This window comes from Cavia porcellus, unplaced genomic scaffold (assembly GCF_034190915.1).
Source record: "Cavia porcellus strain 051 isolate PalLab524CR breed Dunkin Hartley unplaced genomic scaffold, mCavPor4.1 scaffold_20, whole genome shotgun sequence".
Lineage (NCBI taxonomy): Eukaryota > Metazoa > Chordata > Mammalia > Rodentia > Caviidae > Cavia > Cavia porcellus.
This window is the reverse complement of record NW_026947503.1, coordinates 1,859,807-1,882,677: the sequence shown is the minus strand read 5'-3', so window position 1 is coordinate 1,882,677 and position 22,871 is coordinate 1,859,807. Positions and strand designations below refer to the sequence as shown.

At 35.9% G+C, this 22,871-nt stretch overlaps 1 protein-coding gene across 6 annotated transcripts in view; it reads left to right on the top strand.

The window, feature by feature from the left end:
• Atp9b (ATPase phospholipid transporting 9B (putative)) overlaps positions 1-22,871 on the top strand; it is a 351,973-nt gene that overhangs the window by 20,510 nt on the left and 308,592 nt on the right. For 4 of the 6 annotated variants that reach the window (XM_063231400.1, XM_003463321.5, XM_003463322.5 and 1 more), the window contains exons 3-4: positions 11,039-11,189; positions 13,832-13,945. The exons of 1 other annotated variant lie outside the window; for it this stretch is intronic. In XM_063231400.1, the coding sequence (XP_063087470.1) occupies positions 11,039-11,189; positions 13,832-13,945 (265 nt within the window). The remainder of the gene's footprint in view (positions 1-11,038; positions 11,190-13,831; positions 13,946-22,871) is intronic. One more of the 6 variants, XM_063231402.1, reaches the window with a different exon arrangement.

The window sequence follows — 22,871 nt, the reverse complement described above, 5'->3', positions numbered from 1 at the left end:
AGATGTGAAGCTATAACATCAGCTTAATAGTATTATAATCATGTGAATTATTCAGTTTTGGTGCTTTTACTTAGAATAAGCTTCCTCTGTTAATTTAATTAGTGATATACCAAGATAAAAACTCCTCATATTTCGGACAAGTTTCCTGGTGCTGATAAACTGGTGTGATTTGCCTTTGACAAGAGTGTGGTAGGTGAAAGCACACTATGCATCTCAGACACTGCCCCCTCCTCTCCCAGGAATAGATTACAGCTGAGTAATGCTTTGTGACTTAAGCAGAGCCTATCAAATGTATTTACAGCACTTAGAAGTCTTTCTGTAGTTAAAGGTTTGTAGTCAATACCTTTGTTGCCAGTATGAATTTATATCTCTCTATGCATAAAGAGAAAGTAAATACTTGAAGAAAAATGTATTGTTCACCATCCTTTATAGTATCCCTTTAGAAGTTTATAAAAGATGTTTTGTAACTGATTTCTGCAACAGCTCATGAGTTGGTATTCTAAGTGTGTTCTGTGTAGTTGAAAGATTGGGACTCAGAAATTGGCAACTTAGAGAAAAGTAAGAAAACTTAGAAAGATTTAGGTTCATCATGCTTTGTTCAACTTTTAGAGTATAGCTGTCTACGACTTCTTTGTATATTGTTAGGTTTCATATGAAGAAAGAATTTCATGGCTAATCAGTGTTTTCAAAATTCTTAACTGGCGATATTAATAATAATTGTGTGTGATTTATTGAAAACATTTTCTAGGTTAAATAGCCAGTATTCTAGTATATCTGAAGTGTTCTTTGTGGATGTACATTTCATTATAGAGAGTTAATTTCTTGAACAGATTTAGGACTGCAGATTTTTTTGGTCTTATATATGACAGTTTCAAGGGATCTGTTTTCAAATTTATATTGGCATGAAGTTATTTAAATATTTCACTGTGGTTTGCTTAATACATAAGATCTGTTGTAATGCCACCTTTTAAAATTTGTGATATCAGTAATTTGTATCTTTTAAAAAATTATTATTTATCAGTTTTATTCTTTTTGAAGAGTTAACAACTTTTATTCATGTCCTCTCTTTTGTGTGCTTTCTTGTACTTTTAAATATATATACTGCAATAAATTCAAATTTATAGAAAAGTTGCAAGAATAGTATAGAAAATTGTTATATACCTTTGACTGATTTCCCAAGTTTTAAATATTTTCTACATATTTTTTGGTGCTTTTTTTTTTTTTTTTGGGAGACAGAGTATTACTAGGTAGTCTAGGTAGGCCTGAAATTTACTATGTAGCCCAGGATGGCCTTGAACTCACAGCATTCCTCCTATTTCAAGCCTCCCAAGTGCCACCATGCTCAGCTGCCACATTCATTGTATCATTTTTTTCTGTATCTTTTTTTAGTCATTTCAGACTAGATTACCTCATTTCTCTTTACATGTTAATTCTTTAGGTGGGTTTTGTGTGTGTGTGTGTGTGTGTGTGTGTGTGTGTGTGTGTGTGTGTCTGTGTGTGCCTGTGTGTGTCTGTGTGTCTTTTTGAGACATGGTCTGGCTATGCAGTTCAGGTAGGCCTTGAGCTCACTTTGTAGCCCAGGCTGGTCTCGAACTCATAGTGATTCTCCTGCCTCAGCCTCCTGAGTGCTGGGATTACAGGCATGTGCTACCACATCTGGAAATTCTTTAATATAATTAAAGATATTTTATTAATGTAATCACAGACCAGTTGTCAAGTTCATGACATTTAACATTGATGCAATCCTTTGCACATATATTAGATCCCTATTCAATGCCATTTTCCAAATAATGTCTTTTGTGATATATTTTTGTAGTCATGTGGGTGGTTGTATGTTATATATAAGTAGTGTGCCTTTTTAGATTACTTTAATCGAGGCTTATTACTTTGTGTTTGTCATTCATCTCGACATTTTCAAAGAATACAGGTTCATTATTTTATAGAAACCTTTATGTTTTGGTTTGTCTGATGTGTTCTTGACATCAGATTCAGGTTAAACATTCTCTGTGTAACTGTGTAAGCAATGCTGTGTCCTTCTCAGGGTGTTGCTTCCTGTTTTATTGATTTTGAGTCTTCCCTTTATTTTTTCTCTTAACATCTTCTGTCAGTTTAATTTGCTATTCATTTTTTGTCTTCCAAAGGTGATTGCTTAGATCACTATTATTTTATCTTTTCCTTTTGAAAAATAGATGCATTTGGGTTTTGAAGATTATTTTCAGTATCTCTCAGTTCAGAATTTTATAATTTCAATTGTTGTTTTTCACTTTACTGGGTGTAGTGCCATCCAGGGCTTGTTGTTTCATTTGTGGAGCACAGACAAAGAAGTTGCATCATAATTCTTAAGACCCTAGGATTTTTGGAAGGGCAGATGAGCACTGGCTTCGGTTTAAGGTCATCTGTCCATTAGGCCTTGTGAAGAAGGTTGGCTTAGTCTTTGAAACTTTGAAGCCAGGTGTTGTTTTTTCTCTTCTGCTGTGACAGTCCCAGGTGGTGGTACATCCAGATGAGGTCTGGGGGTAGGGGTGGGACTAAGGAGTCCCCCCAACAACTTGATGCCTCTCTGAGTCCTTGTCCTTACTCTGAGGAATGAAAAAGTGGGTCTGTTAGTGGAAAATGGGACAGTGTGTGTGGCAAATGCAGAAGCAGAATGGGAGCTATGTTAAGAGCAGGGTGAACTGCAAGACAGGAGGCATCCTGCTCAGGATCATCTGTTGAGTATGAGAGGTATCCATACTTACAGGGCAAACTGTTTTGTTGATTGATGTGGGCTACACTAATCAGGGACTTGGCCTTTGCCTCTGGAAGGAGACCGGGCCAGCATACAGTAACTGTAACACTTGTGAAGGATACAGCAAGGTATGTGTTTTTCATGATACACGAAAATCACATGATGATCTTATAATCGTCAGCCAGGAATAAGCATTACGATAGTCAGCCATAGATATACGTGATGATTTTACAATGTTAGTCATTTGTGTTTTGCCCTAGATTTTTTTTTTTATCCCTCTAATCTGTTCCTACAGCCTTGTCTTCTAGTGTAAGACTGTTTACCCCATATTTTAAATCTGCTGTTTGGTGTGGTTGCTTTTGTGAGTCACCTCTGCTGGACCTTCCTACAGCTTCTGTGTTACCAATGGGTGCCCTCATCTTGCAGTGGTGATGGTGTGTTACAAAGACAACTCATAATCCAACTTCTGCTAGCTTCAGACTCAGCCTTCATTGTGAAAAGAGTTGGAACCTGACCTGGACTAAGAGCGTTTTATGGCTGGTTTAATTTTATGTTCCAGGCTACTGAATCTTTCTTCATGTCAGCAATAAGATCGTTTCACTTTCTTATCATGTGTATGTTTACTGGAAAAGCACTCTTTATTTTCTTCAAGACTTTTTTGTGATCAAACCCACAAACTTAATTTTTTTAAAAAGATGTTCCTTATTTAGAAATCTGTTTCATATCCAAAAACAACAGAAAACACTGGCAGGAGGGTTGGTCTAGTACAAACAGTTTTCTTAGTTTTGGAAATGTAAGTTTGAGAGTCTTTTATTTTGGTTATGTTGGAAGCCTTATGAAGGATGTTGTTCCTGAAAATATACATGTGATGCAGATCTATGAAGAATAAAGAAAGGACAGTAAATAGCAGGAGGAAAAGAAGAGTGAAAATAGTGATGGAGAAGATGACTTTTATGTTCTTAACTGGGCATGTGTGATCCTTTGAGTCAGGAAATGATTAGGCTATAGATGTGTACTGAAGAAATGGGAAAATTTAGTCATGCTTTGGTAGAGATTACCAATAATCAGCAAAGGAGAAATCAGCAGTCAGGGGTTTGTATTGAATTCAGCATAATTTTATGGCTATTGGTCTGTTACGGCTGTTTGATCCTGAGCCCTTGCAGAACTGGCTGTGGAAGTCTGGGGTGAGGAGATATGATTGTCCTGGACCCCACAGCATTATGAATTGATGAAGTTGGTTGGCAGTAGAATACCGCCAGTTGGATTGCTGTGGGGTACAGTTCGGGGGCAAGGATTCTCTACAAGTGTAGCGGATGGGGGTAGTGCTTTTCCTTCAAGGTCTGTGTGGTACCATCTTCAAAAAGGCAAATGTTCTCAATATTTACAGCTAAGAACTAGAACTATCCCTTTTGAAACACATAAGGGTTAGGCCAGCTGTTTTTCTGGTCAGTGGGAAAAATGCTAGAACAAGAAAGTGTGGTCAGTACAAGTAGTCTTTGAAGTACAGTAGACAATGTTTGGTAAATGCTTGGTCTTAAACCTTCCTAGAGGGAAATCACCATGAAGATGACTGTTTTTAGAATGCTGATATTTGTGACCACTATGTTAGGCAGTCTTTTTAGTCTGTGTGAAAATTCCCTGGGTAAGGGGCTGGGGATTTAGCTCAGTGGCATAAGCGCCTGCCTTGCAAGCGGGTAGTCGTGAGCTCGATCCCTGGTACCAATAAAAAGGAAAAAGACAAAAAAAAAAAAAAAAAGTAATAGAAAATTCCCTGGGTAATGGAGATGTCAACGAGTTGCTGAAATTGAGGGTATGGTACTCAGGTACTGATAGGTGTAAGACCATAGGGTTTGGAATGATTCTGTGTTTATTGGCATGAACTTTAGAGGGGCATTGTATGTTTTGGAAGTGGTACTTATTTGCCACCCAGCAGTTTACCAAGGATTTTAGGCTTTAAAGCTCTCAATTTCATCATAGTACTAAATACATTACTGAACTGATTTTTTAACAGTATTTTTGATTTTACCAAGTGGAATGTAGCAGCCAAATTTTAGATTTTCTGGTACTATACTCTTTCTTATGGAAAACATTAATGGTATATTTGAAAATATAGACATTTGAGGCAAAAATGCTCTGGTTGGAAGACCATTGAAACAGTATAATAAAATATGGTAAATGTGTCCATAAAGTCTTTATCTTAATAAATCATGATGTTATGAGAAAAGCTATGGGAACCATTTTGGCCAATTCTATTTGGTCTGTGTGGCACTAGAGTATCCTTTTGCCATGTGGGATGGGAAGTAACCTGAGATATTATCACATTCTTGTTCTCTGGGTGTCTGCTACAGTGAGAAATTATAATGGAAATTAGAAACTTGTGCTTTGGAGAGCCAATTTTACATTTAGGAACTATCTTAGTCTTATTTCTTTATTACAGATTTTTAGTTTTGATGTTTGCCACCTTAATGCCAAAATGCCATTATATAATTCAGTGTTCCTAAAATTATTAAATGATGGTCCAAAGAGAACCTATAAAAATTAATTTTACTGCAAGAAGAAAATGTTAATATTACAGTTCAATTATAACTAATATTAATGAACTGTAAATATAATTTGTATTTGTAGATCTTGTGGATTGTGAGGCTTTCTTTGATGTTGTTATTCCTAGCTTTAGGGACTGATTTGGCTTTCTTTCATTTATGGGCTTAAGACTTGCTTTCTCCTTTTTATTATTTGGCAAAGATTCCAATTCGGACATTTAGAAAACTTTTCTGAACTCTGTCTTAAACTTTTGAATTTCAAACAGTGACTACACTACACCTTCCTGTAAGTATGTAATTGTGAAGCACATTGATATGTGTAGCACTCTGATCTGGTTGATGGTCTTTCTCACGAGATTTATATTTCACTTGTTATCAGAAATCACTTTGTCCTTTGGAAAATGGAGCCTGAAATGGCATTTCCATATGAAGGCAAGGGAATGCGGGAGATATCAGATATCAGGATTATTCCTCCTTCTTAATGGTCTCTACACTTTCTATTAATCTTTAAAACATTTAGGATCCAAAACATGGGAAGATGCCCATCTTTTTTAAAAAGACAGGCGTAATGCATTGTTTTTGTTATGTAGTGTAACCAAAGTTACCTTTTAGATATAATGATTGTCTATATTTTGGGAGGTGGGTGGGGAGGAGGCTAAATTTGGGGAGTTATTTAATTATAGCTGAAATTTTAAAGATAAAAATCTTTATATAAATATGTTTAATATTAGAGTTTTACTATACAGGCATTTTTGAGAAGCTACTAACCCTAATACATTTTAAAGAAAAGTATAATTTGTGCATTATTGGATTTACTTATTATTGATCTTGACAATACAAGACTATACACACATTTTAGATATATAATATATATAGTTTTCCAAATAAAAAAATTTTGAAAGTATTTAGCATATATATAAATGGTATTAAGGAAAGCGCCCAGTTTCTGTCTTTCAAGGACTTCTCTTTGGCTATCTCTCTTGTTTTTCAGTATTTTCTAATGTTTTTCTCACATTACTTTTCACTACCAACTCCTTTTAATTCCATTTCCTTAGCTTACATAGTTTTTCGTTGTTGTATTTTAAATTATTACTGTTTATACCCTATTGATTATATCCTCTACTCTTACTGTTGAAATCACCTGTCTTCTTCTGATAGTATTTTCCATCTGCATAATCTGCTGGCAGTTCCAGGGCTTTTCAGACCTCAAACTCATGGTGAATATATTCTATTCATTCAGTTTTGTCATATAGAATGTAACTTGATACTGGCTCCCTAACCAGCTGGATGTTGTTTGTACATAATGAAATAATTGGTAATGATACTTTATTCTTTATAAGGTATTAGTAATAAAGTGGTATGAATAGCTTAATTGTGTCTTAGAAGTCTAGGAATCTTAGATTTATCTGTATAGGGCTATAAAGAAAGAAAGAGTTGAGTATGTATTTTTATCAACTGGTACTTGGTACTTGTAGAGTGAGATGGATATCAACAAGGAAGGCACTAGTTCCTGTAGTTGATGACAGAAGTGTTAATGTTGCCCGGCATGGTGGCTTGGGCCTATAATCCCAGCATTTGGGAGGCTGAGGCAGGAGGACCCTTATGAGTTTGAGACAAGCCTGGGCTACAAAGTAAGCTCAAGGCCAGCCTGAACTGTGTACCCAGACCCTGTCTCAAAAAGACCAAAAAAAGAAAAAAAAAAGTGTTAATGTTAAGGTTTCTTTTTTTCTTTTTTGGTTTTTTGAGACAGGTCTCAAGGCTGGCCTTGAATTCATTATGTACTCCAGGGTGACCCAGAACTCACAGTGATCCTTGTGCCTCAGCCTCTTGAGTGCGGGGGTTGCAGGTGAGGATGTTATAGTTTCTGTTCTCCTTAGTGTTTATAGCACTCATGTCGTGGAGACATTGTATTTTTGTGCTTGCAGTGTTTTGTCTGTAAAAGAATATGTTAATAATCAGGTCAACAGTGTAAAGTTCACATTTGATAAGTTTTATGGTTTATATTTATTTATATATTTTTTTCTTTGGTACCAGGGATCAAACTCATGACCTAGCAGGCCCTTGTGCTGCTGAGCTAAACTTCCGACAGTAATTTTATGATTTTTAAATGCTTAACTTTGTATATTGTCTATTGACTTACGTATGTTTAAGTGTCAGATTAGATAATTACGTGTTGCACAACAAAATTCATGTCTGAATGCAATCCTGAGGAATTTTCACTGTATTTGAATTGATGAAGAGAAGTGTGTAATGAGTGGGTAGCCCATGTTCCACTTGCCCTTAGTGAATTTTGTGTATGCTAGTGGTGTTCAGTAGCCTTCATTATTATGACAGGAATATTTGAGATCTGTGATGTCTAGTAGTGGCTGTTTAACCCTTGAAGTGTGGCTGATATGATTAAGGAAATGTATTTTAAATTTTAATTAAAATTAAAATGCCAATATGTGGCCCGCAGATACTTTAGTGAGGAGTGTAGGTCTGCATTCTCTTTGTGTTCAGGGATAGTGAGTTTTGCTATGGGATATTGGTAGGCAGTAGGAAAATGGTGACATAGGAGAAACATAACTCCCAGTTTGCTAGATGTCAGATGTGCTGATGTCCCCTGAAATCGAAGAATGAATTCCAAAGAACAAAGAAAGTTCAGAGTAGGGAAGGTTACCGGCAAATACGAATAGCTCCTGAGACACAAGAGAGATCCCAAAACTGAGTTGCCACTGAAGCCTTTTGTCAGAAGTAATTTGTACAGCAAAGTCACAAATATGGGTACAAGATGGGTCAAACTATAGTCAACCAATAACATTGCAGGTATAGTTATTTAGCTAACATTGACCCAGTAGGCAAGTGGGGCATATAGTAAAGACATATGGATGACATCATTAATCTTGGCTTAACTATGACTTCTAAAACTGGAAAGTTTTCGGGAAGGGATGGGCCCAGGTATATTGGTCACCCATTCAGGCGTCTGATATATATCTGGACTTAGTGGACCAGGTGGTCTCTGTTCATCCCTTAGGAAAGAGTGCAAGTCTGGCCATTAACTTTGGTCTCACCCTGCCTTCCTAAGATGTGCCTCCAGTCACAGTTCTGCTGTCTCCGTCTTTCACTGACTTCCTTGAGAGCCCAGTTTCTCTCTGTGTATTAATTTTTATGTTAGTTGCTGCCTGTGGAAATAGCAGAACTCACAAGAAGAGGAAGCAAGCAGAGTAAGGAGCTTCCCCCAGGATCACTTGCTGGCAGTAGTCACCAAAACAACTTTAAATTTCATGTTCTTTTTTCTTTTTTTTTTTGCTTTCTTATAATTACCTTCTCATTAGAGACTAATTTGTTTTCATCCAAGCTTATGAAAAGCAAATGTGTTCATCTAACGATTGTTTATACTGACCATACTGATATGACATTTGGGATACGTGTTCTGCTTTTAGCTCTACCATTAACTAATTGTTTTAGCTTAGAAAAGTCACTACCTCTCTGGCTTCTATCTTCCTCTACTGTAGAATGTTGGAATTTGGCATCTGTCTCGTACAGCTGCAGGTGAGGTGATGCCAGTCTGAGGTTAGGAAAGCATCCACCCATAACCTGTGTTACGTAACTGTAGACTATTCATAATATTAGTGACATTTGTAAATGGATAAAACATTGGCAGTTTAGAGCTACTAAGACCAAGGGAGAGAGTGCTCCCGAGCACTCAGCCCAGGGGGTGGGTCCTGAGAGGAGTATCCTAAGCAATTACAGTCTGTTTAGAGATAGTAAGAGCAGGTGGAGCAGGAGACTAAGAATCCTTGTGAGGGTATCAGGACCACACAGTAAAAGCAACAGTAAGGGCAGAAAGAATCATTTGAAACTTTTGTGTTTTACTTGAAGCCTTGTTTTTTGTTTCATTCAAGCATAAACAAGAGCAAATATCAAACTTTTATTGAAATGTATTCAAATTATTTCCTTTTTTCCCTCATCACAAACAGAGATGACAAAGGAAATACTTATTTTGAAAATCTTAAATCGCTTTAATAATAACTGTTGGGATCTTGAAAAGTCTTTCAGTTTGGAGGTGTTTGGATATATTGTTTAAGAAGTGATGAGGGATAATGCTAAGTGATGTCTGTCCTTAGCACTTTGTCTGCTGTCCTAGAAGTGAGGGGTAATTTTGAGGATAGAGGTGACCTGCTGTTTTGATTCCTTGGGTTAGCAACAGTCACGTCAAAGGAAAGTTCCTCAGTGCTGTAGTGCAGGCCTGCTGTAGAAATGTGTGGGAGACTGAAAAACAGACTTCCAAACAGACTTCCTTTCTAAAGATCTTTTTTGAGCAAGACGAACAATCAGGTTGACATTTAATGAAGATGATGCCGTTATCAGTTCACAGACACACTTGTGCAGCACACGCATTTCATCATGAAATTCTGCATGGGACATTTATAAAGTAAATGTAAGTTTTAAATGTTTTTTGAAAAGTGATTTCTAAACATGAGGTCAATATAATCAGAGCGAAGGGGTAAGTACAGTGATTCTGAGATATGTTACAGTATGCCAGTCTTGTATAATTCTGACTTTATCCTTTGATTTCCATAGAAAATTTATCATTAGCTTTAAACTTAGTTTGTCATAAAAATGAGGTTAAGAATTTTTCATGTATGAAGGTTGCTTGGGATTCTAGCCCTAAATAACTTCAGAAGATCAGATTCTATGTGACTTCCCCATATAAATCGATCTGAATTATTCTATGTTTTAGAAATTTGAATTAACCTAAAATTTTAATACTGAAGCTTAGATTCATGATTATTTTGGGCTTACTAAAGATAAACTGTGTACCTGTTCATCGTTTTCTGAGGTAGTCAAAGAAAACTTTTCCCACCAGTGGGTTTGGAATAGTCACTCTGGAAAGAATTCATGTTCCTGGAACCCTGTCTCTGTTGGAATAGGATAATGATAGAGTTAACAGTGCGTCGCATGGATGATGATGGCTATGCAGAAATACAGCCACACTTTTATCTCATTGGACTATACCTTTCAGTAAGCATTGGTAAATGTTGAACCATTAGATCTTCAATTAGTATCACTTGAAAAATCATTTTTTAAAAAGTTTTCTTTTTCTTTTTGGAGATCGGGTCTTGCTTTGTAATTCAGGCTGGCCTTAAACTCACTATGCAGTCTATGCTAGCTTAGACTCTGACAGTCCTGCTCAGCCTCTCAAGTACTGGGCCTACAGGTGTGTATCACCATGCCTCCTGAAAAGTCACTTTTTAAGAGTAGGCAGATGACTGATGATTTCAGAGAAGAGAGCAACATCCTGGGTTAACTAAAATATCAGACATTTATCATTGAGTCACTGAGTGATATATTGAGAATCACCAGTAATCCATCGTTACACCTTTTCTTATAGGCAGTGGTGGCAAACCTATAGCACGTGTAGCAGTGGATTGTTTGTATCATTGAAAGCGCAGAAAGGTTTGCTCTCACTGATAAAGGACATCAACTGCAGCAGGATGCAAATGGTTTTGTTTTTCCAGTAAGAGTATCTGAGCAGGGCTGATAATACCCGTGGGATTCTAGAAGCTATTGCACATTTGTACAGTACTCATTATTTTATTGTCACATACAAATTTGTAAGACTGACCTATTTTGAGGAAAAGTCCTACAGCTTAGTATTAGATATACTAGTATATCTAATACTAGTGATTGATAAATACCTGTACATAAACAATCAGCAATGACTCTAAATATGTAGAATCACACTTTAAAAAAAAGATGTACAACATCTGTTTTATGTTTCATGCAGTTGCTGTGATTGGCTGCTAAATGTTTGTCAAAGAAAGAAAGAACTGAAAGCACGCACAGTCTGGCTTGGATGCCCTGAGAAGTGTGAAGAGAAACATCCCAGGAATTCAATAAAAAATCAAAAATACAACATATTTACCTTTATACCTGGGGTAAGATTATTTATTCTTGAAGGCCAGTTTTATGTCAGAGCTTACTAGCTTCTTCATCTTTTGAAGATGCGAATGGAGTCTATAGCTTGATTATTTCACTGTGTAGGATCCAAATCAGCATCCTCCTGTAATTCATTCGCATTTTTAGTGGCTGCATTGGCTCCAGAAAATTTACACTTTGATTATTGCCTTCAGTTGTTAATAAACATATTTATATTATAGAATTAAAATAGTATAGACATAAAGAAGAAAAGCTAAGTGAAATGATCAGGAAATAAGTCATAAACTTTGATGGACTGGGAATATATTTGGAAGGAAAAGTGGGAAGCAGTGTTGTAAGCCTGGCAATGATTTTACTTTCACAAAGAAAGCAGAACAGTTTTATACCAAAACTGACACAGTGAAAAGATTTATGAGTATGTTATAGATGTATTTGTTACTTCACATTGTAAAGCTCATGTCTTGTAATAATATTAAATGATTAGTAATCTTTAGGTATTGTGATAAATTTATTATAATTTAGTACTTTGTTGTTAGTGGTATTTTTGGTTAAATTATAAAATGAGTTTACATGAGTTTAGTGGAATAGTTTTTCTTTTCATATATCATTTCCAATTTTGATAGATTTTTGTGTCTTTTTTGAAGGCAGAGGAAGCTGGTACTTTCCTTTTTTATAATGTATAGAATTTTCCCCCCTAATCCTTGATTCTTGAAAGTTAGACCAACATGATTCACCTATTGAGGAAAAAAATTTCAGTCAACACATATCTGGTTATATTTCTGTATCAGAGTTTCTGATATGTTCTAGCTATTGGCTGTTGTTCTGTTCTACCAGAAAAGTTCTTGATTATGAGAATGAAAGTTGCTTTATTAATTTATTTGTTTTGTATGCTGGGGATTTATCCCAGGTCTCATGCATGCTTGGCAAGGGTTCTACTACTAAACTATACCCCCAGCTCTATTTTATGTATTTGTATTTAAATAATCATATATTGAGCATTGATTATTTCTCCTTCTCCAATTTTTACCCGTTCACTGGTTGGCAGGTGCTTGATATCTAGTGTACTTCTTTATTAAGGCACATAAAACTAATGGTAGAGAGTAAAGTATTGGTTACAGTGGTTTGAAAATAGTGCAGTTTAACCTTGATCAGTTAAATTCTCACAGCCTTCCCAGATTGGCTGTATCCTGAGAATACCTGTTGATGAGTCTGTACAGTGGTTACTGTGTGCATGATTTTTTTCTTAAATTGTGTCTGAAATTAGTCTTTTCATTCAAAACCTTTTAGAAACCTTCAGAAATTGCACAGAGGAAATTCTATGCCATTTTTAGCACAAATGGCAATTTCTGAATTGCTAATAGATATAATAATTTATACTTAGATTTTAAAGAAACTGCTGAGGAAATTTCCTGCTGTGATTCATTTTTGAAACAATTCAAAATAGTTTTAGACAGTAATTAAACATTATAAATCTAAAGATAGTAAAATATAAAGGTATTACCAGTGTAACTGATTTTTTTAATTACACATAACTGTATGCTGATGCAGATAACTTCATTATATACCAAAAAAATACTTCTAGGCTCTTTAAGCCAACAATAAATACTTAACCTATCCTTCTACTCTTGTTGGAATTGCTGTACCTTCCATCTTGCATAAGAAATAGCATTCAGGGAGATTTGTTTTACAAGTGGCAGGTTTGCAAGTATGCTTGTAATGGTAATATAATATTTGAATTATTCTTATATACAAACATAAGGTTTATTCTAATTTTTAATTTAAATCTAATAATTTGAGGAATTTGTGAATAGAGGTCTATTAATGTGCCAGATTTTTAGTTTTCATTAAGGATAATTCCATTTAAATTTAAAAATACAAAAACATTCCGTATTTTCATTCTTAAAATTTTATTGAGTAATGAAATTTATTTTATATTCAAAAGTAGCATTAAATATATATCAACTACCCAAAAGCCACAAAGAATAGTATATAGGTTGCAGTCTTCTTGAAATTGGTCTGTTATTTACATATTTTATATATTAACCATTTTTTATGTGCTTTGAGAGAAACAAATATAGAAGATTATCTTAGATAGTCGCACCAGTACATGTTTGGCTTATTCATTCAATCTTTATAAAGTCAAGGTGCTGATGGTAAAAAGCATGGCTGTCTTTTTAAATTTTTACCATTCATAAGCATAAGATTGGTATGACTTTTCCATTGTAAGAGTTTCTGAGTTGGCATAAAAATACATATTTGTATATTCTGGGACTTGCTAACTTGCTAATATTGGGAAGGTTATGTTGTCATTTGCTTAATGTACATGTAAAGGTTTATAGGTTGTGCAAAACTAAAAATTTTATATAAGGAAACAAATCTTCTTAGGGAAGGATACTTTAATTGAGGTAGAAAGGCTTTATTATCTTCTAAAATGTTTTTGGTTCATCTTAAGAATAATTTCTTTGTATTTGAGATAGCCTTGGAAAGCCAATGTCAATTAAGTTACCATGCATAAGATCTTTTTCATTGTTTAAAGGAGGTGTTGTTATATATTTTGCTGAATGTATTTATATAATTGAGGTATTAAAGTCTTTACTTGAAGGAATTCTGTAATTCTCTCTCTTTTTTTTTTTTTTTTTAGGTTTTATATGAACAATTCAAGTTTTTTCTGAATCTCTATTTTTTGGTAGTATCCTGCTCACAGTTTGTACCTGCATTGAAAATAGGCTACCTCTACACCTACTGGGCTCCTCTGGTAAAAGAAAGAACTTTTAAAATTAAGCTTAATTATTCAATGTTTAAATACAGTTTTAAGAGTTGAGATGGTGAAGAGATATAGTAAATTGACCAGATTTTTAGACATGACGTTGTTGTGTACCATCGAATTCTGTCAAAAGATTTCACCAAATTCTATGACTTAATCCTTTTGAGCCTTGTAGGTAGTGTAAGGCATTGTAATACCTGAGAGCTGCTGGCATCTGTAGGTCCCCTCAGCCAGAGAAGTTACAAGTGTCCTATTTGGGCATTCAGAACTTGCCTTAAGGGTTGCAGGTCTGTCTGCCTGTCTTCCTTCCTTCTGTGCTAAGGAGTGATTGTGAATGGTGCTGGGAATTGTGGCTTGTTTAGTTACTCTCCAGACACTTCCATCCGTGGTGAAAGTTCTAAGTATTTGACTGCAATACAGACAATTTCTGATTGATAATTCATTGTATAGTTTTTAAAAGGTAAATGATATTTATCATTTTCATTTTAAGCATATTCTTAATTTTTTATGCTGTTTGTTGATAGTTTTCTACAATTTCTTAAATAGACAATAGAAAATGTGTTACTTCCTTTTTAGTTGTTTCTTTTTGGGTAGATGATCAGAGCAGGGTATAAAGTGGGTGCAAGGATTCCTTCTGTGGAAGAAGAATGCAGACCACAGACACTCTCCCCCATCCCCCCATGTGGCCTTCGGAATTGAATAGTCTGCTTTTGAATTGATTTTGCTGGCTTGTGCAAGCCCTTCCCCCAACTCAAGATTCCTTACTACTAAAGCAGGTTAGCTGGGTGGAGGACAGACCTTGACACATGACCAGTACAGTGCCTGTCACTAATAAAGCCATGCTGACCTAGCTTTGTAACTCTGGTCCACAAACATTTCTGAGTGGGATAATTTGAGTAATAAAAGTAATTTTACGTGGAGTAAAATACAAAATTAATAGAGAGTTGAATATAGTGAGACTGAAATATATTGCTGAGTATGGGTGAAAATGTAACACTATAGCACTCATCAACTGTCAAGAGAAATATGTTAGTATCTCCCTTTTGAAAGGTGGTTACTATATATTAAAGACTTTGAAAATAGACTCAACATGTTTATTTGAGGAATTTATCCTATAGAAATAACAATTGATCACTAAGACTGTCCATTATTATTTTTGATAAAATTATTTAAAAACAAATAACTGAATTATTTTAAACTGTGCTTATCCTCTATACATGTTGCATGCAGTACTGTGTAATCTTAAGCATCATGTTTAGGAAAAATAAGCCAGGCATTTTTTATAGATCTCTATGTTAATATAGGAAAATGTAAAAGAACCTTTAAATGTGGAATAATTCTAAAGAAACTTGTTTAGCCATGAGTGGTATTGCATACTTGTAATCCCAGCACTTGGGAAGCTGAAGCAGAGAGATTCTCATGCTGTGGATCTGGAGGCCAGGCTAGGTTACATAGTTTAAGATTAATATGAAGTATGTAGTGTGAGCCTGTCTTTAAAAACAAACACAAAAACAAAAAGCAAGCAAGCAAATAAAACCCAAATAACCAAAAAAGAACTTGAACGGAAACTGAAAGAAAGTATTTTTTAACAGGGGTTTCTTCATAAACCCTTGTGTTCTTGGTCTTTCTATATGTTAGCTCTGAATGTTCAAGGCATATAATAACATAAGATCTTCATACATGTATGAGCTTTTACATATATATATTTATAACATCTTTCTTTTCCTTGCTTGTTGTAAGATCATTTAAGAGAAAGATATTAGTTCACATTTCCAGATCTTGTCATAAAGGATGCAGTCATCTTATAGCTAGCGGTTATAAAATTTTGTCTGTTGTCCACTAATTTAAAAAAAGTTACTTGAAACTTATCCCCTTTGCTTTCTAATTAAATTAATAATTTTTCTTTTTGTTACTTCTGTTACAGAAGTTACTTTCTGTTACTTCTGTTACTTCTGTTCTCTTCTGTTACAAGCAGTATTACTTGTTAGCTTTTGCTCTAATTTATGTTTTGCTATATAAGAGTAAACTGAAAATTCATATTCTTTAGCTTTCAGAACAATTCTTTGGGGTAAAGCTGCTGCTATAGTCAGAAATAAAGCAGATTGTGATGCTTCTATCAAAATTTATAATGTAGAATGTGTACTTGTAGGGTGGAACACTGTAAGTAACTTCTAGGTCCATGTGTTTAAGGTTATACTTGTTATAGTTGAGCTCTGATATTTCTTTATTAGTTTCTTTATTTAGTTGATCTCTTTGCCAAAGTGGTATATTAAGGTTCTCTACTATGAATATATTAGTATTTTATGGTCTAGCCATATTTATTTTATGAAGATAGGTACAACAGTATTTGATAGATTATTCCTTAACTAATATATAGTAACCTTCTGATCAGTTTTACCTTGAAGTTTACTTTGCGAGTAAAATTGTACTCCTGTTATTTTTTGGTGTTGTGGTACATGAAATATTGCTTTGCATTCTTTGATTTTTATTCTGTGACTGTTTCTGGATTAGATGAGTTTGTTGAATAGAGTAGACTGTGGGGTTCACCACACCCCCAACCCCCATCCCCCCACCCCCCCACCCCCGGTCTTTTTGAAAGGATCAGGCTATCCTTGAGCTCACTTTGTAGCCCGGGCTGGTCTCTAATTTGCAAGAATCTTTCCTCAGTCACCCAAATGCTTGGATTATGCTTGAGTGTGTGCCACCACGCCCAGTTTGGATTCTTTTTTGACCCAGTCCACTAATCATGTCTTTTAATTGGAGACTTGAGTCATTAATATGGAGAATTTTTCCTGAGAGCCATTAATTCCTGTCATTGTGTTCTTACTCTGTTGATGACTCCTTTGTTTTTTGTTTTTTGTTTTTTTTGCCTATCTATTTGCCTTGCTGTCTGTATCCTTCCATCTGGATTTCTGGTTTTGTTGTCTAGCACAGTGATGGTGAGCCTCTCAGAGCTTTCAGTGATATAGTAGACAGCTAGCTGCGGCACACGTGCCACAAGTTCACTACCACTGGTCTAGGATATTTTTGATTGCTTTTTGGAGTGCTGGTTTGGTATTTATAAATCTCTTAAGTTCTTTTTCCTGCAGAGTTCTTATTTTTCTATTTTCAAAGAAAGTTTTGCTGGCTATATTAATTGGGGTTGGAAGTTATTTGCTTTTAGGGCATGAAATACTTTTAGGCTCTTCTGGCCTTTATAGTTTGTATTAATATGTCTGCTATAATTCTAATGGGTTCACCTTTCTATGTGTTTTTTTTTTTTTTTTTTTTTTTTTGGCTTTTCACTGACAGCCTTTGAAATTCTATTCTTTTGTTGGACTTCTGGCATTTTAATTAAAATATGTCACAAGGAGCTTCTTTTTTTCTTCATAGTTGTTTGGGGTTCTATAACCCTTGCTTACCTTATGTGTTGAATTCTTTCCTCATACTTGGGTATTTTCTGTTATGATTTCCTGAACAAATTCATTATTCTTTGTGTGCTGCCTTCTAGTGTCTAGTTCCATTTATTCTTTGGTTAGTTTTACTAGTGTCTGGCAGCTGTTGGTTGAATTTTTTTTTCTTACCATGTGTAAGGCTTCTCTCATTAATTCATTACAATTTGGCATTTTGACCTTGATTTCACAAACTCTGTTTTCAGAGTGGTCATTTCTGCAATTTATGGATTCTATACATTTTTTAATACCTGATATTTTTGTCTCTACCTTTTTTGAAGTGTGTATCTTTTTTTTTTTTTTTTTATCGTACCAGGGATCGAACTCATAACTGCCTGCTTGCAAGGCAGGCACTTTTGCCACTGAACTAAATCCCCAGCCCCTGAAGTGTGTATCTTAAATGAATTTATCATTCATGTTTTGAACCATTTTATTCAGCTCTTCCAAGTTTTTATTTGTTCCTCTCATATCCACATTAATTGTTTTGTATGATAATTCTGAGAACTTTTGGTTATGTCCTCTTTGAACTTGCTCAGTTTCTTAATCTCTTTCTTAACACTTTGCAAAGCTGTACTCCTAGTGTTTGCTTTCCTCTCTACTAGTGCTCTATAGTTCTGCCTTGGGAGAGTTGAGAGACCTTGGGGGCTTTTTGTTGCCTTTTCTTCCATGTTCTTGCGTGTATGTATGTATGTGATATATGTATATGATATGTATTCTTTATGTATATGTATATATATGTATATGATACGTATTCTTTATATTTTTGTGCTGAGCATTGACAGAATATAGGTTAATATGAAGATCTTTTTAGTTGGTTTTATGGTTTATGTTTAAATGTCCCCCCAAAGCCTGTGGCTATGGGAGGTTCAGCCTTTGGAAAGTGGCTGAGTACAGTGTTTGTGATTGGTTCATTGTCCAGTGCTGAGATTGGCAGTGTGAGTGCTGCACCTACCCAAGGCCTGGGAGCTGGCATCCAATATAACGGAGGGAAGGAGGCAGGCCTTCAGCTTTTTTGCCCTTTTCATTCATGTGCCTTGTGGCCACCATTAACCCACTGCCCCTTAGCCACACCATCCTGCCTTGAAGCCAGTTGAGTATGGACTGAAACCTCCAAAAACTGTAAGCTAAATAAACTTTTCCTTCTTTCATTTTGGGCTTCAAGTATTTTGTCTCAGCAACAAGAAAAGAGTAACCAAGACAGTTGGATTCTTCCTGCCATCAGTATATTACAACTTCATTTGTCCACAGATACTGTTCACCCCTTTTGCTATTTAATGAAAATGGTTTGAACCAATTATATTATGAGAACAGAATTATTATTGGTTATAAGAATGTCTATGGATCTTGTTGAACCTCACTTATATGAGTTAACATGTTCTTGGTGGCATGAACCACATGCATGACTGCCCAGCTGGCAACTTGAATCACTGTTGCTTAGCTATTTAACATCAGACAGTGGAATTCAAATCAGGGCCATGAGACATGAGTATTGTTGTGAACATGTTAAACCTTGGATTTACAGTCTTTTCCATTGTCAATAATATTTCCAGCCTCTGCTGTTTGTTATTTAGTGGTTAATCTGCCACATTGAAGGAGAAGGGAGAGGCAAACATAGGGGGCTGGGTGAAAGAGGAGTATAAGTCAGGAAGACGAGCTGCAGATAGTAAAATAATAGGTAATAAAAAGATAAATTTGAGGTCACATTCTATTAGAGGTCTTGTGTGGATGGAGTGAAGGAGTAATGGAGGATTTTAATATTTGTGGAGTTAGGGCGGGGATGTGGAGGAGGGAAGTGTAATTAGGGATTAAGGAGTGCTACAAGGTTGTCAGAATCTGTTGATTTATTTGTGCATGTATCAGCTAGAGAAGAGGCAAGTAAAAACAAGGGACTAGGAAAAATGCCATGGAGCAGAATGAATAGAATATAAACAGTCTTTATTTAACCAACCACCAACTTAATGACATTGCTACTTATCACCAAGGAGTACTACTCAGACTTATGACCTGCCACTTTAAAATTGTGTACAATTTGTGTATAGAGCTTCAATTTCTTTTTTGTAAATGTATATACTTTGTTTATACAGTACTATAATGTTTGCTGATGTACTATACAATGTTTTTTATAGTATTATAATTTTGCTGAATGTTGTACAGTAATCTTATGTTCTAATTACTGTACTGCATTTAAGAATTACTCAAATAAAAACAAAGTTATCAAGTTGGAGTTTTCCTTTGACCATTTATTTGACCATTGATTTGTTCTGAAATTTTAATATATATTATATACAGTTCCTTATTTAGTACCCTCATTTAGTGAATTTGGTCCCTAAATAAGGACTGTCTATAAGTAGGACAAAGTTAATAAGAGATAAGATGAGAATGTCTGAGGGAGAGTGAAATGTAGGAAAAAAAACTTGCAATGAAGCACTTGAAAAGTGAAAGAAGCAAGCAAGTAATATTGCTACAGATGCTAGAATTAAAAGGAATAGGGAAGTAAGAAGAGAGAAAATAGCTAAATCAAAGCAAAAAAACCCAAAAAACAAAAACACCCCTCGTAGAAAAACTACTAACAATGAAAAACAATTCCTGTGAGAACTGACTCCAGCACTCCAAAAAGAGAATGAGCGTAAGTACAATTCCTTCATGACCACTGTGCCTTAAAGCCAAAAAATCTTGTCTTTGTTGTAGTCTGATTGCAGGTGGCCGCATGTGGTCTGCACAGAAAGGCCTGTGCTCCAGTGACTTGCATGGTGTTCTGGTGTGGAGGGTGGGAGCAAAACTGACTTGGCTTGTGAGCAGGTACAGGTGACCATTACTCACCAAGCAGGCAGCTCACAGGGCAGGTGCCCACAGGCTAGGCAAGCACACCTATGGCTCAGTGGGCGAGCAGGCTCTTAGGGCAGGTACTGGCAGATTTGGTGCACTTACCTGTGACTCAGCTGACAAGTAGACTCTCAGGGCTGGTTGCTGGGTGATCAGGGCATGCTTACCTGCATCTCATTGGACAAGCAGGCTGATGGGTTGGGAATACTTGTTTGTAACTCCATGGGTAGGAAGGCACACAGTGGTGTTGTCTTAGATGCCTGCCTGTGACACTGTGGGCAAGTGGGTTTACAGGATGGCTGTTGGCCAAATAGCTACATTTTTTTTGCCACCCTATGGGCAAGCAGCCTCATAGGATGGATGCCAAGTGAACTGGACACACTTGCCTGTCACAGGCAATCAGGTTTACAAGGGGGTGCCAGGAGGGTTTGCGCACATGCCAATGACTTGCTGAACTTGGGCAGAAGTAGTAGTAGGAGCAGAGCTGACTTTGAATGGCATCCACTAGGATGCCCTTTGTGTTTATCCTGCTGATCATGGCCTGGAGGGGGCTTCTCCTACCTTTCTAAGCACTGGAGAAAATACTGCATCAATGCAACTGTACACAATGTGTGGGAGTGTGGAGAGTGGTGGTGATGTGGTGCGCAACTGATGTATGCAAAGTCTCCACTGAGTCAGATATTTGCAGAACAGGTCAGTCCCATAAGGCTATTTGACATGCTTTAACGTGGCTACTCACCTTAGGGTTAAGGGTGAGCTGTAAGAGTGCTGCTTTCCCTTTTTAACTGTGCATTGGTTAGGTCTCCATTTATCATCTTCCTATTAATATTCCACTTCATGGTGCAAGCCCTGCCCCTCTGCACAATGCTTTCTTTCTCAGTGAATCTCCTCTGAGCTTCTTCAAAGTGATCACTTCTCACGTGATCCAGCCTTGTTGGAGCTCCTTCTGTCTTTTCCAGATTTCCTATGACCATACATTTTTATATTGTTCTCTGAATTCTTACAGAAGGAATCTGAGACATTTCTTCTACTGGAAAAATGTCTTTCTGATTTATGTGGCTTTTATGTTTTGCTACTACCTGTCTGGGTTTTATCGCTATTATAAAGATCTCTAGGCTCTTCAGACCTACTTCCAAAATAATGTGCTGTTTCAGTGAAGACAAAGGGAGACGTCTTTCTCTTTTCTGTCTGTCTTTTGATACTGCAATTTAGCTTGTCTTTTGGTTAAGAAAAGATGCTGAAGTATTAGTTGGAATTGGGTAGCATTTATCTTTCTGTTCTACCTGATTTGAGGATGCTGTAGATGAATACCTTGTGAAAGTTCCAGAAGATTCCTCTTAAACTCCTTATGTCTTCTGTGCCTGGAGAAGAATAGAATGAGGAAGAAGAAACCTATTCATTATCAGAAGAAACACTTGAAGAGGAAGAAGATGATTTTCTTTTCTTCTTTAGCCTTTTTTTCTCTTTTAAGAGCTCACCTAACATTTCTTGTTTCTAATTTATTTTCCTGCTTTTCTCCTTTTTTTAAACTTGTTTTTCTCTTAACTCCAAAGATTTCTGCATGTTTGTGAAGTTTCTTTTCATCTTTAAAAGCCTCATATAAAATCACAGCTTTCTAATAGTAATTTTCAGCATTTAAAAATGTCTCTTCTTCTAACGCTCTCCTCTTTCTTTAGGTGTCTGGTAAAGATGTTTTCTTCTCTGGGAGTACAACAGTTTTCTAATGAAAGTTCATAATCTTCTATTGTTTTTTTCATACTTCCTTTAGTTGCATATAATGCCCCACAAGCCACTGAGACTTGTACATTTCATTTATTTCCAGGACTTGTAGCATTCACATGTTGTTCAACCTTAAAAAAGATCAACTCTTAATTTTTTCACATTTTAAACCTAAGATGCAGATCATTTCTCTTCTTTTTTTGTACTGGGGATTGAACTCACAACCTTGTGCTTGCCAGGCAGGCACTTATGCTGCTGAGCTAATTCCCTAGCTCAACTGTTTCTTTTTTAATGCAGAAACAAAATCATCAGAGGAATTTTTGCTTTGTAGGTCTCATTAAAAATGGAGAATTGGATTAATCTCTTCCTGGTTTTTCTATGAGGAATTAAACTCCTGAATCAATAAATCCCAGGGTACTTGGCACGATATTTTTATGGAACTCTAAACAACCGTTATTTAGTTCAAAAGGAAGCTCTTTTGAAATAATTATACCTAGTTGAATACCATATGGTGTGGTAGAAGAGATGAGCTATACAGAGATACTGCAAGCTTTTCATAATACCTGTCAATATCCTGACTCCAGAGTGATTTCTAATGTTTTCAATTACCACACCATCACGCTCAATATCTCAAAAATTGGTTTTCTCTTATCTGTGCTAGGTATTTCTGTGAATTGCTGTAAAGGCACATGACTGCAAAATACTCCTCATTGTCCTTGTAAACTTTAGGAATTGTAGGTATCTCTGATTTTCAAGAAACTACAAAATAGATCCACTCTTTCAGAGATGAATTTTGTATTTCAAAATTCTCAAATCTCTTCTCTTTTCTGCCATGTAAATGCTGCTAGTACAGTGGATGCCACACAGGCTTAGTAGTAACCCTACACATTGTAGAAGCTGTTGTCACAGAAGATAACAGCATATGTCTTCAGATGGTAGGCCTG